This window comes from Rousettus aegyptiacus, unplaced genomic scaffold, assembly GCF_014176215.1.
Source record: "Rousettus aegyptiacus isolate mRouAeg1 unplaced genomic scaffold, mRouAeg1.p scaffold_m13_p_4, whole genome shotgun sequence".
Taxonomy (NCBI): domain Eukaryota; kingdom Metazoa; phylum Chordata; class Mammalia; order Chiroptera; family Pteropodidae; genus Rousettus; species Rousettus aegyptiacus.
Genome location: NW_023416307.1, coordinates 51,130,307 through 51,144,566, shown reverse-complemented (window position 1 = coordinate 51,144,566; position 14,260 = coordinate 51,130,307). Strand labels below are relative to the sequence as shown.

Sequence of the window (14,260 nt, the reverse complement as noted above, 5' to 3'; positions counted from 1 at the left end):
TAGACGATTTCACATTTTTTAAAAATGCAGTTTGGATGATGAACACCAAATTTGAATGTAAAAATTACTTATTCGTCATAAAATTTAAAAACATAATGATTAAATAAGAAGCACGTTGTACAAATGTGTGTCAAAAAACTCTTGGGGACCACTTACAGCTCTGACTCGAAGAAGATGTGAGATGACAGACTGTAGTTCATCACTGTAGTGCTTTAGTTCAGTAAATCTCCTGAAACAGGAAACAATAAAACATCATTTTTCTCACGAAAACACATCAAAAATTGAAAGACAAAACAGTACCGTTGACCCTTGAACAACACAGGTTTGAACTGCACAGGTCCACTCAAATGTGGATTTTGTTTTCAATAAATACTGTAAATGTATTTTCTCTTATGATTTTTTATTTTTCTATACCTTACGTTATTGTAAGAATACAGTATATAATACATATAACATACGAAACGTGTTAATCAACTGTTTATGTTATCAGTAAGACTTCTAGTCAATAGTGGGCTATTAGTAATTAAGTTCCTGGAGAGTCAAAAGTTATACGCAGATTTTCGACTGTGCAAGGGGAAGGGGGCTGGCACCCCTAACACTCACATTTTTCAGGGTAAACTGTAATCCTGAGAATAAAACTGACTCTAATTAACCACATACTGATCTTGAACATTTACAAACCAATACAAATTCAAAAAATGCTAAAATAAAACCATTAAAAAATATATTTTTAAAGCCAAGTAAAGATGTCATATTTCATAATTTGTACTGTTGGACTGAGACAGAGATACTATTTGTTAGTATGAAAAATTATTTGAAAACAAACAAACAAAAAACAGGAAAAAAATTCCTGGTGCTTAAAGAATCTTATGGTGCAGCCATAAATTCATGGTATCTAACCTTAATCTTAATGCTGTTCAGTAATATTTCCCTAATCTAATTAACTACCATTCTCCATTAAGATTTGAAATTTTTTATACCACCACCTGTCATTCTCCAATCAAGTTTCGAAGATTAAACAGGAGTTATCAGATAGAAACTACTTCCACCTCCACTTTCTGTCAGTAAACTGAAGAAACTTCCCATATCTACATCTATTATTTCTTCCTTCCCTCTAGGACCCTTCTTCCAATCCAATATTCTATTCGACCCCAGTTATACTCTACATTCTTATTTTGTAACTTCCTCTCTCTATAAGCTCCTTCTCTTTAGTATATTAATGTAGGGCGTCTCCTAGATTTACACACACACACACACACACACACACACACACACACAATTTCCTTGACAACTCGCTCAACTGTTAACACTTTCTCAATACTCACTCCTTTCATAGCCATACTTTTACAAATCATTACCTCTCCAGCAATAACCACTTCTTCCAGTCCCAATCACTGCTCAGCCCACTATGATCTAGTTTCGCCTCCAGCATTAGAGTGGAGAAATATTCCTGACAAAGTCACCTACTATTTTCATGTCTTTAAAATTCACTGATATTTAGGCCTCATCTTACTTGATCCTTCCAACAATGTAACAGCTGACCTCACCCTCCTCGAAAATTTGTTCCCTTGACATCAGTGTCATTTTCTCATGATTTCCCTTTTACTCTCTGGTCACTCCTAAAGTCTCTTTTGCAGTATTCACCTTCTTTACCCATCTCACACCCCAACTTTAGTGTGCAAAGAATTCCTGAAGTATTTGTTAAAAACACTGCTGAGGACCTCTCAGTAAGGCAGGGGTGAGAATAATCAGCACAACTGTACACAAAAGCCCTAGTGGGATGCAGGAATCTGAATTTATAACAAGCTCGCCCACAGATTCAGATGCTGGTAATCCTCGATTACACTTTGGAAACACCCTTAAAGTGTTGGCTTCTACAGGGTTCAGTTCTATGTCCTCAGCCATCTTACAATCGATCTTTCAATCTATACATTCTATGTGACTTATCACCCACAAGCTTCACAATAGAATCTACAAGCTGCTGAATTTCAAATTTCTACCCCCAGCCCAACTCTCTCTCCTAAATGCCAGTTCTATAAAGTCAGCTGACTAGCAAAAATTCGTACTTTCTCATATCCAAAACTCAACTTATCCTCTCCTCCCCCCAACCTCTCTCCTGTATGTTTCCTAGCACTTTTAAGAATAAAAGCTTGGTGTCATCTGTATTTCCTTCCCCTTTCTTTCATCCTACACATTCTACTAACCACACAGTCTACCTCCTAAATATTGCCCAAATACTGTCTAAATATTGTCACATCAAAGTGGAAGACTCAAGGTCTTCTTCTCACTGCTCTTAACTGTCTAAAGCAAATATCAATCTTTGCAATCCTTCTGAAACAAACTGGTTTTCTAGATTTTAAAAAAGGACAGAATAAAAGTATTTTAGTGATATAAACTATTTTAGTAATGGTATGAATAATAATTAACCTATTGGGCCAGCTAGACCTAGAACAGATTCCATATATTAAGAATCTATTATAACAATTACTGATGTAGACAATTCTCTTATCTAGAACTTAAAGCAAACAAATTCCAATACTAATTAGACATTAATTATACACTTTAACAAGCACTTAGAAGCAAGAAATTGTCTTGGTTGTTATTGGTCATATCACATTTTAAATTCTATACAGTCATGCGCCACTTAACGACAGGGATACGTTCTGAGAAATACACTGTTAAGTGATATCATCGTTGTGTGAACATCACAGAGTGTACTTACCCAAACCACAGTGACATAGCTTATTGCTCTGAGGCTACAAGCCTTATAGCATGTCACTATACAAAATAACATGAAAATAAATCAAGCACAAGAGAATATGATGCAATCAAGAAATGCAGTAAACACAAGATGTATAAGGCTGTCGCCAGCATAACACAGTATGCTCTTTTACAGCAAACTTTTTTTTATATATGTAGAAAGAGTACACTCTCAAATAACAATAAAAAGTATAGTATGGTAAATACATAAGCCAGTATATAACTGTATGTGCTATTCTTTTATAGAACTGGCAGTGCAGTAAGTTTGTTTACAGTAGCATCGCCACAAATACGTTGGTAATGCGTTACCTTACAACATTTAAGATGGCTACATCACCACTAGGAGATAGGAATTTTTCAGGTCCATTATAATCTTATAGGACTACCATCATATATGTGGTCCACTACTGACTGAAACGTTGTTACGTGGCGCATGACTGTATATAGTATGGATATTAAATAAAATTTTGCAACCTAAATAACCTAGTTAGGTGAGAAAAAGGAAGATATTCAATTGACAAAATATTTTTAATTAAATTAAAAAGCGCTCAATTGATAAAATATTATTATATTACTTAATTTAATAAATAACATAAAAATTAATTTTGAAAAAGTCTCATCTACATGCTCCTTTAATAAATGTACACCATCAAGGTCATCGATTTTCCTTATAAGGTTTTTTTGGGAGGGTGACCTAGCTTTTTTGGGAGGGTAACATAACTTTAAGTTCTTAATCTAGAAAAACATCTCTTATCTCAAATACCATGGATGTCATTATAACCCTTAAAAATAACCTCAGGGGAATCTTAAATGCATATCATAAAGTGAAAGAAGCCAATTTGAAAAAGCTACATACTGTATGATATGATATTCTGAAAAAGGTTAAACTATGGAGACAATAAAAAGATCAGTAGTTGCCAGGGCTGTAGGAAGGGAGGGATAAACAGGTAGGGCTAAGAGGATTTTTAAGGCACTGAAAATACTTTGTATGATGCTATAATGATGAATATGCGTCAAACATTTGTCAAAACCCATGTAATATACAACGCCAAGAGTGAACCCTAATGTCAAGTACAGACTTTGGGTGATGCTGATGTGTCAATGTCATTTCACCGATTTTAACAAATGTACCACTCTGGTGGGGTCACTTTTAGAGTGGGAGTGGCTCTGAATGTATGGGAGCAGTGTCATGTGTAGAGGCAGACAATATGTGGGAACTCTGTACTCTCTGTTCGGTTTTGCTGTGAATCTATAATTACTCTAGAAATATAAAGTCTATTTTAAAAACCTCAATGGTCACCATCATAATTTCCTAATTAACAAAACTCTAAAATATTATTTTATATTCAAAATGTATATTAAAAACCAGAGGCATTATGTTAATGAATTATAGTTTATAAAGTCAGGCATCAGACTATGCAAACTTGGCCTTTGCCTACTGAGTACTTACACTATGTAGAAATTAATGCTGAAGGCCTAACTAGAGAAATTCTCACAGATCTCGTAAACTTGGTTGCCAAAAAAGGAAGAGCCTCATCTGCCTAAGCACATTTCTAACTGAAAAACAGCTGAACCAAACTTCAGCTAAAGGTCCATATAATGAAGAGCCTGATTTATCTACCAAATTCAGAGAATGAGCAAAACCAAAATCTTAAGAAATATGTAGGTCTTATACTAAGAAAAATTATTTCTGAATATACGAGCTTCCTTTAATACAGAAATGCTCTCACAAATACCAAACAGACATTATTGAAGTCAAATAATTGACTCTATAAAATTATTATATTAGTATGCATTTATACCAAGTTTTCTTAGTATGCAAAGTAGAAATTTTATTATTAAAATATATAATGTATGATCTTATCTTGAGCTTTGTACATTTTTGACAAGCAAAGTCGTATAAGAAAAACTATTTTATACGATATTAAAATTGCTTTGCTCACTTTTCTGATACCTTCAACAACATTTAATAAATCCTTCTAGAAAAAAGCAGTAGTTTAATTTTTTAAAACTTCAGACACTCACAGACTTAAACCCAATAAAGTTACCAAATTTCAAAATCAGTTTTAGGCTGTAAAAGGATTTCACTAAATGTGAATTACTATTTAAAATATTTAGCAAATAAAGTGCATACATTCAGAAATGAAAAATTAAAAAGATTGATAGGCATCATTCAAAACAACATTGTAACTGTTTATAAAACAAAACCTTACTTGTCTGGGTTTTTCACTCTGAATGTTGCATTAAGCGCTTTTAACCTGGAGTCTGCCTGGAAAAAATAATTTATTCACTTAATACAATTACATTTCAGGGTATAAATCCAAACAGTTTTATTTTGCCTTTAGAAGTAAGATGCTCAAGTACAGTTTTCTTTATATCATTTGTGTCAAATACATTCCACATAACTAAAAAAAAAAAAGCTTAGTAGTTATTTTTGAAAACACTATGAAAATAATGTTATAAATTAAACTGAATACATGGCATTCAATATCAAAGTAAAGCAACTGTAAACACCAACATGCTAACAGGCATATTGCTCTGCATTATTTTAACAGAATAGACTGAAAAAAGTAGCTTACTTTTTCTATAAATTAAGGAAAGTAATAATCTGTATATAAAATGAAATAAAACTACTGCTTTGAAGTTTACGCATTACCAAGGGTAATTCTCAGGTGGAATCCAAACCAAATGTATACTGGTTTTTCCTCATTTTCATGATCAGTACTTTAGAAAACAAAGTACAGAAATGACGGTACTAAATAACTTTACTAAAGTAAAAAAAAAAGCCAGATAATATCAAATTACTTTCTATCAGTCAGAAAATGTTACAAGAAAACACAACTTTTTAACTACCTATTTTAAGTTCTTAAAAAAAAACCACCAAATTATTTTTCTGACCAAGCACAGAAACTACGGGGTTCAATAAAAGGTAGCTCAAAGAGGAATCAATTTCATAAAGTGGTTTGGTTTTTAAAACCCCAATCAGCTTTAAAATTTTACATTATTCCAAATTTCAATGTATAATTACAAATATTCCCAAAATAATAAAACGAAACAAAAATACTACAGGTTCCCATATTACTTGCTAGAAAAATTTTAAAATGTAACATGCTACTCCACAAACTCAGACTCCTCGAACTTCAGACCAAAAGAAACTCAAAGGAGAATATCAAGATTATTTAAAGAAGCTTAATTTGTCACTGATTTGGGGGGATTCTCTTATTTCTAAAATCAGTATTTCACCAATTCTTGACCCTTCTTACATATCAAGGGCAAACAAACTAATACTGCAAAAGTCTTTACAAATAAAAGCACCTATAAATTTAAGACATATGTTCTTTAAATTAATTAAAATCACTAAACAAAGTATTGATGACTTTATAGTAACATGCAAATGTGATTCTTTAAATGATAATAAAATTACATAAAAACCATCAGTAAAGGAGAAGATTTTATTTTGTATCTTTTTATGAATCTCATCCTTCTTAATACCACCAATTTTTTTAAAACTTTTAATATCACCAATTTACCAATTTAAAAGTCATATAAAGTGTAAACCATCACAGTCCTAATCTTTGCTTACCAAACATTGTCAGGTCAAGTCTATCACAACACTCAACTCGATCTGCTCATCATTTCACAAGATTCCATAAAAAGAGAAGCTGTCCAAAATATCAACAAACTAGAAACTTCTCCCCAATGCTACATCTCTAATAAACTACCTGGACTGTTCCAAATCTGACAGGTTACTATCGATCTTATCAAGTTCCCCATTAAATATCTAAAGAAGTCCTTACAGAAGTACAAACTATAAAATTAGTCAAGGGATGTCATGTACAGCATAGGAATAGTCAATATTATAATAACTATGTACAGTGACAGACACTATGACTTATTGTGGTGATCACTTCGTAAGGTATACAAATGTTGAGTCACTATGTGGTACACTGAAACTAATATACTGTATGTTAACTACAATTAGAAATAAATTTTTAAAATAAAATTAAAAAGCTCTTACATCATTGTTTCATACCACTCTATTTTATTTCCTTAACACAACACTATCTGAAATCATCTTAGTTGCTTACTTGTTTCTTAGCTATCCACTAGAATATGAGCCATTCAAAAAAAGTGCAATGTGAATGGTGCGCCCTGGAGTCGCATAAAGGCTGCCAAGCAATATTTTAAATCTGCTTCTTTTTGTTCACTGCTTTAACCCTATGCCTCACAATGCCTGACAGAATACAGACATGCGAAAAGTACCGAATGAATGGAAAAAATAACCGGAACTATCCTATAACCGCAACTTAGCTTTCCCATGTTCTCCTTTAAAACCCACCTCTCCCTCTCTTTTCAATTCCTATTACATACTTTACTTTCCTTGTCCTGGACCTTTTCTTTCCTTTCTTCATTTCCTAATTCTTGCCTTGCCTAGTACACTACCACTCAGCTTGGCCTCTCTCTAACAGAGGCCTCCGAGGTTGACTCCACTGCAAGTTTATTATTCAGGTCTCAGCTCAAATGTTACCTTTTCAACCAGGTGACCCAGTTTGCCCAGAACAGTCCTGGTTTTTATATCTGTAGTCCTAGTTTAACTGTTAACAGTAATTCTTTTTATAAAATCTCTGCTGTCATACCCTTTCACAAAAATGATTTATTCCCTAAATTTATATGACTTACAACTACCTGAAAGTATCTTATTTAAATGTTAATTTGATGTCTCTAACTACTAAAATATATGCTCCATAAGAAAGTTTTCAGATCATTCACTAATTATCCACAGTACCTAGCAGAGTACCTGACACTCTATGGGTACCTAGTATTTGGAATCTCCATGTTGGTTCTCTCAGAGTTCCTGCAATACACAGATTAGCAGAGATTCTAAAGACCCAGATCTTGTCTCTGGTAGCCCCTGCTTCAAGCAACAGGCAGGGTCTCAGATTCTCCTGAGTTAGCCTAAATTCCTTTAAGGTTTGGGCGTATGAATAACACTTTAATGTAAGTAACTTACTAAGTTAACTGAGTTAAAATCTTACTTTAAACTACTTAGTTTATATGTTCATTACTCTAGAGATAAACTCTTTGCTCTCCTTTCACTGAATTGATTAACATGAGAATTATATAAATATTCAAGGAAAAAGAACACCAATACACAGCAGTAATGAAAACATCTGCTGCTCATGTTTACGTTAAATGGAGCACAGATAAAAACTAAATTTTTATAATTACCTTGCTAGATATAATAATTACTCTAAGAAGATTGAATAAAATATTAACCTGGTAGAAGATTCAATAAAATAATATAATGAATAAAATATTAACCAAATTAGAGATTAAAGATGTCTGAAAAAGGAAAATTAAAGTAGGCTGACATTTCAATTTGAGGACGACAATCCAATAGCCAAGGTTAAATATTCTTATAAAATCATAAATATTTGGCCTGATTCACGATGATCTCATTTTTATTGAAATATAGTTTCCAACACTTCCTTTACCAACCATCTTCATATACATTAATTACAGAGCTAATAAGTGAAAAGAGAAGTAATATAAGATGGTAATTAAGAAGGGCTCTGATTTAGGCCTAGACTTGGATTCACTTTTAACTATGTAATCTTGGGTAAGGCACTTTCTAGAGTTCCTGATCTGAAAGATAAGAATACTGAACTAACCTCAAAGTTACTGAGGCAATACTTAGACAAAAAAAAGAAAAAAATACAGTATTTTATAGTGCAGTGCTTGACACATAGTAAACATGTAATTCTAATAATACTCAGGTAAGATACTGCTTTAGGTTCTAAAAAACTTTTTTTTTCCTTTTTACCATTTTTGACACTCTAAAATTATCATCCTAAAATGTCTCATCTATCACCTTGCAGCAGTGGTTGTCATATTTCAGGAAGATGGGCATCAATATATCTGGGGTGTACTCTAGGATTCGGCATTTTAAACAAACAATTCCAACAAACTGAGGTGCACAAAAATGGCTGGTTGTACAGTAAGAAACACTGAATGAAAAAACTTTAAAAACCAAAAACCTAGTTGCAGGCTAAAAATTAAAAAAAATACTAAATTGTGAGTACACAGCAAGCAACCTTTCTTGAGGGCTCCAGGTAACCACTATAAACAAATAATACTGAACCTATCTATGATATAGTGAAGCTCTAGGGGCTACACAGGTACATTGGGATTTGGCCCCATATCAAATGCCCTCATACTGCAATGTTTGATTCTCACATCATTGTTATCCTTCATTACTAGCAGGCTTAGCTATTAATTTTCACTACTGTCACAGTGTGCCTGTCTCCAATAGTATTATTCACTTTTAGACCTTTTAAAGTTTCTTCTAATATGTTGTAGCCTAGAAATTAGATAGTCAAGTTTGTCTGAATAACTATAATAAGATTAAGTGGGTAATATGTGAAAGGACCAAAGTATTTCTATAAGTATACTACTAAGCCATGTTACAACCATCTGAGTATCTTAGAAGTTAGTTCTGTTTAAATCCCAGCTTTCAACTGTGGTCAGGTTAGTGGTAACTGCTAAATACATGACCTATGGATAAGTGAAAAGTTGACTACATAAATGTATGTATATAGACAATATCACATACATATGTTTTTATGTATGCATGTATGTATATGTTTGAGGTGGTCTAAAAGTCTCATTTCCTTAATGGACGGAAGGACGTAAAACAAGAAACAGATACAACAAAATAAGGAATACAAATTCTCTCCATTTTACTGCTGGTCTATTTCATTAAGTTTGACTTCTCAAATTATTTATATTGTATATTAAGTATTATTACCTTTCAAAGACTTTGTAAAACCATGGTTTTACCATAAGGCTACCCAAATATGATATATTATGTCTGAACACTTAAATAGCACCTACACACAAGATTCAAAGCACTCAGTAAACAGCACAGTCTATATGGATGGAGAAATTCAATAGTTTTCTCAACGTTGCCAAAGTTATGGCCAAAAACTAGGTTCGAGGACAAACAACTAATGACTAAAGCAACGATTAAAAATTTTTAAATCTTCTATTATATAAAGAGACATTACCAAAACAATTATATTTTAGTTTTCTCTTTTCCTTATTAACATATTTTGGAGTTCTCAGAAAGCTCTATCGAAATATAAATTTTTTAAAGTAGAGTTATTTCAAATCTATCTCTAAACTAAAATTCTAGTAATCTCTCTGAATGTCATAAAGTATAAATACAGCCAAGAAAATTCTAATTTTGTCATGTAATCTGTCAACAAAATACTTATGAATTATGAGTTTATAACAGAATTAGATAGCCAATTATATTTTCTGTGCAGAAAAAATGTTTTCTCTTTCTAGTTTTTTTGTGCTAAATTTTAACATTTATGCCTATTTTCAACATTCACTCATTCAATAAATAGCAAGTACCCAATAAGTACATGGCACTGTGTTGGCAATTGTAAAGGAACATGGCAAATTATTTCATACAAATATTCTTACCTTCAGTTGAAATCCAGTTTCATTCACAGTCTCCTTCCAGTTACCTTCCTAAAAATTAAAATTGATTTTAGAAATCAATGCAAAATAAAAAAACATAAGGAATATTCCAAATTAAATAAAATACCCATCGCTCTATTCTTTTATCAGGAGAGATGGGAGAGAGATTAAAAAAATAATTATTTTCACTTCAAAATTAAACATACAGTCCAGATTCCAAAATTACCAAAAGATGAACCCAAGATTTTACAATTTGTGCTTTAAAAAACTAAAGGCTAACTTTGACATCATTTTGTGATACCAAAAAGTACTGCCTTTAGTATCTTTAAGTATTTTGTTAGCCAAAAGAATGATATAACTGATCATTTTGAAATTCAAAACAAACAAAAAACCATGAAATGCACACAAATTAACAAAGCTGCTCCAAAAGGATCCTTAAGCCTAGGCATTTCAACTAGATTTATCGGGGTGATCATAAGTTATAGACATGTCTAATCACCATGTTGTACACCTGAAACTTATATAATGTCAACTGTTATTGAAAAAAATGTATAAGAATAAGCATTCCAAAATTTTAAAAATTCCAAGTCAAATGAATTTTTAAAAAACTAAATAAAAGAAAAATACCTGTGTTAAAAACAAATAGAAGATTCTGTCTCTACAAAGGATGGGATGTGAAACAACTCTCAAGAGGAAGTTTTCTAAACCAATTCGTCGTCTTTCTACAAAATCTGGATCCATGTTGTCAGCGGACAGTTTATGCCAAACAAATTCTGCCTAGGTAAATAAAACAATCATGAAAAATAGTCTCAATGTTAAATACTTCTTAACTGTACTGCCATTTCACTTCTTACCCTTTTTTCTGGTAGAGGGGGCACAACGACATGTGGATAGTAAACTAAAAGGTAGTTTCTCAACAACTCAAATTCACTGTACCGCCTCCATAGTGAGTCTGTTAGGACACTCTGACCATCAATGTGTTCAACTGACCTGAAAAGAAATACAAGATTTCCATTATTTTTTAAAAATACAAATGCATGTATACAACTTCCTTTAAACTTTATAACTCCATTTACTAAATGCTTATGAACCAGGCACTACAAAAGAACTTTTCATGGTTTTTTTTTAATAAGATTTTATTTAAGTCAAACTGATGATATTGTCAGGAAGCAAGATCCCAAATGCTCCCATATTTTATTTAATCCTTACAACAACTCTGTGAAGCAGGGATTGTCCCCATTTTACAGATGAGGAAGCAGCTGCACAGCAGATGCTCTTCCTACAATCACAATGATCTGTGGGTAGAGCACTCAGAACCACCTGACTCCAAAGCCCTCACTCCTAACCATTCTCCTTCTGTTACAGAAAACCTTTTGGACTTAAAGAGAACTATTCATATTAGGAACATCCTGAAAGCTTCCATGTATTCAGTTAATGTAGGATAACTGACTGCATACTATAACAAAACCTGGCTTAGCTACTGATTCATTAAATAAAAAATACCTTTAACTGCATTTCTGCCACGAGAGAACAACATTCATGCCAAAGACCAAGATACTGCAAAATCTTGCCTTGAGGTTATAAAATGAATCAGATGCATCCAAGAACCAGAAAATATCCACAAAAGCAAAATGTTAACTTTAAAAGAGTGATGGAGAAAGGATCCAAAAATTCACCTCTAGTCCTACTTTTAATATTAAGAGCTTCAGGTAATGTCATGTCTTATCCATATAAAAGTTCAACTTATAGTTGGAGGAAGTTCAGGTAAATCATATAAAGGATATTTGAAATTATTTTGACTACTTAAGATTTCTGCTAGCATACTCACTGTTAGAAAGCATCATTGTTCTAAACATTATCAGGATCTTGCTATTTTCTAATTGTTTGCTTGACAATAACTTAAAGGCCCTTTAAGAAACATGTACATAACCATGATGTGCATTTGCACAGCAGAGCATAAAGGCACAGAAGCTAAATCAGTCTTGGAACAAAGTCTTGAGAAAATATATACACTATATCGTGTTCAGCACAGAGATGTTCAACATTTTTATTATTTATATGTTAAGTTTGCCACAAAATTCATTCACTGTATATTAATAAAAAGGTAACAAATTATACAATTCTAAATGCACAAATTGCTCCATTGGCAAAAATACAGGATTATTAAATCATAATTTGTTATAAAGAGTTGACTTAACCATTAACTATTCCAATTCAGATTCTCGACTTCAGTGGAAAAAACATCTAGGTTAATATCCAGTTTCAAATTATTCAAAATCATTACCAACAGAACTCACACCTTGCTAATAAGTAGTATAGCTATAAGCAGTACAGGCTATAAACAGTACATCTACATTGGACCACAAAACTATCCCAATTAACAAATATTTAATAGCACATAATTGGTTTTACATGCAACATTTAATATAACCCTCACAATAAAGTAGACAGTATCATTAGCCCTATTTTACAAATTACTAGAAGGCAGGTAGGGGAATTACTAGAAGAATTAAGTAATGACAACATACTGCCTTCCAAGCCACCAAGGCATTCTTACCTATTCTAAAAGAGGCATATTCCTATCAATTTTTAAAGGGTTCATATTCTATGAACGTGAAAACACAAAATCCCTGGAGAAATTAAAAACCACTAATTTTAGGCTTATTTAATCTTAGCCTACTAAACTATAACACTATTGGCAATGGCTAAATGGGCTTTCTACTTTCTATAATGATAAAAGTTCAACTTTCAGTTCTTTTCGAGGCCCAATAATATTCATATTGTCCAAGATTATCTGTATAACACTAAATTACAAAAAAAAATCCTACATGACTTAGAAATTCAAGAGTTCTGGAGTTGTTGAAGGTCAGTTAACCTTAGAGGCACAGTAGATGTTCAACAAAATAATCAGCACTAATCTAATAAGCTATTCAAAATAGCAATTCTCAAAGTGAATATCTATATGATATGGGGTAAGCAAAAATTTCTCAAACTAGGGAAAACACAAATCATAAAGGAAAATGTCAGCTAAATTTGACTACCTTAAAATTTAAAGGCTTCGTATTTTAAAACATAATCAAAAGTATGGTCCATGTAAATTCCTGTACCCCACCCAAAATCTGGCTTAACAAATTCTCCAAGTGATTCTTATATATTTTAAAGTTTGAGAACCATCATTTTAAAATAAATTTATAACAAAATACAATCAGGAAAATCAACTCAATAATATGTCTATGTACCACACATTTACTGATGATCCACCTAAATATGTATTCAGAGTGTAGCTATATTACTCATGTATGGTCACTTCTAACTTCCAGTTCCAATATATAATACTCTATTCATTTCAAAGTCAAGAGTAAACAACTAGAAATTATTCCAGATTATTCAAATCAAGATACTCTTCCAGCAGTAAAAGTAATCAATAGCTAATTTCATTGCTTGACTGGGTAAAGAAATGGGCACATACTAAAATATCCTTATTAGTTTTAAACTTAAAAATTTATTTAGAAAGCTAGAGATAACATTCATTTCTAAAGTATGATTTTTTAAGTGGCTAATTTTAAAAAAATAAATAACTCTTCTCATGGGACCATGATTTTTTTTAATCACCTTAAAAATCTTTGTGATACATGTCACAAAATGACCTAATTTTAAAAAGATCCACCTTTACCTCTCTCTTTTTCTAAAATTCCTATTACACACAAGTTTCTCATTTGTTTTTGTTTTTGTTTTTATTTTTTTAGCGGAGAAAGGAAACTATACTTACAAAGAGGATTTTCAGAATTGTTCACAAATTAAACAACTTTCACCAAGATTTTAACTTTCATTTTGGGTAGAACCACAGACCTGGAGAAAGCCTAAAAAAGTTACAGGGTTCAGCCTTAAGGCAAGTTTGGAGACTTTTGGTAAAGCCTATGAAAATGAAGGGTTTTAAATTTTTTTCCTTAAAAAATGTATTCACTTTAAAACATGGTTATAACTCTTAATCAACTAGATCTGGTACTTCTAT

General features: G+C 32.1%; 1 protein-coding gene across 1 annotated transcript in view; it reads right to left on the bottom strand.

Annotated features, from left to right (window-relative positions):
- SNX4 (sorting nexin 4) overlaps nt 1-14,260 on the bottom strand; it is a 49,406-nt gene that overhangs the window by 24,325 nt on the left and 10,821 nt on the right. Inside the window, exons 3-7 of the mRNA XM_016135198.2 lie at nt 11,103-11,238; nt 10,876-11,025; nt 10,252-10,299; nt 4,974-5,029; nt 157-229 (exon numbers count right to left, since the gene is read on the bottom strand). Coding sequence (XP_015990684.1) covers nt 157-229; nt 4,974-5,029; nt 10,252-10,299; nt 10,876-11,025; nt 11,103-11,238 — 463 coding nt within the window. The remainder of the gene's footprint in view (nt 1-156; nt 230-4,973; nt 5,030-10,251; nt 10,300-10,875; nt 11,026-11,102; nt 11,239-14,260) is intronic.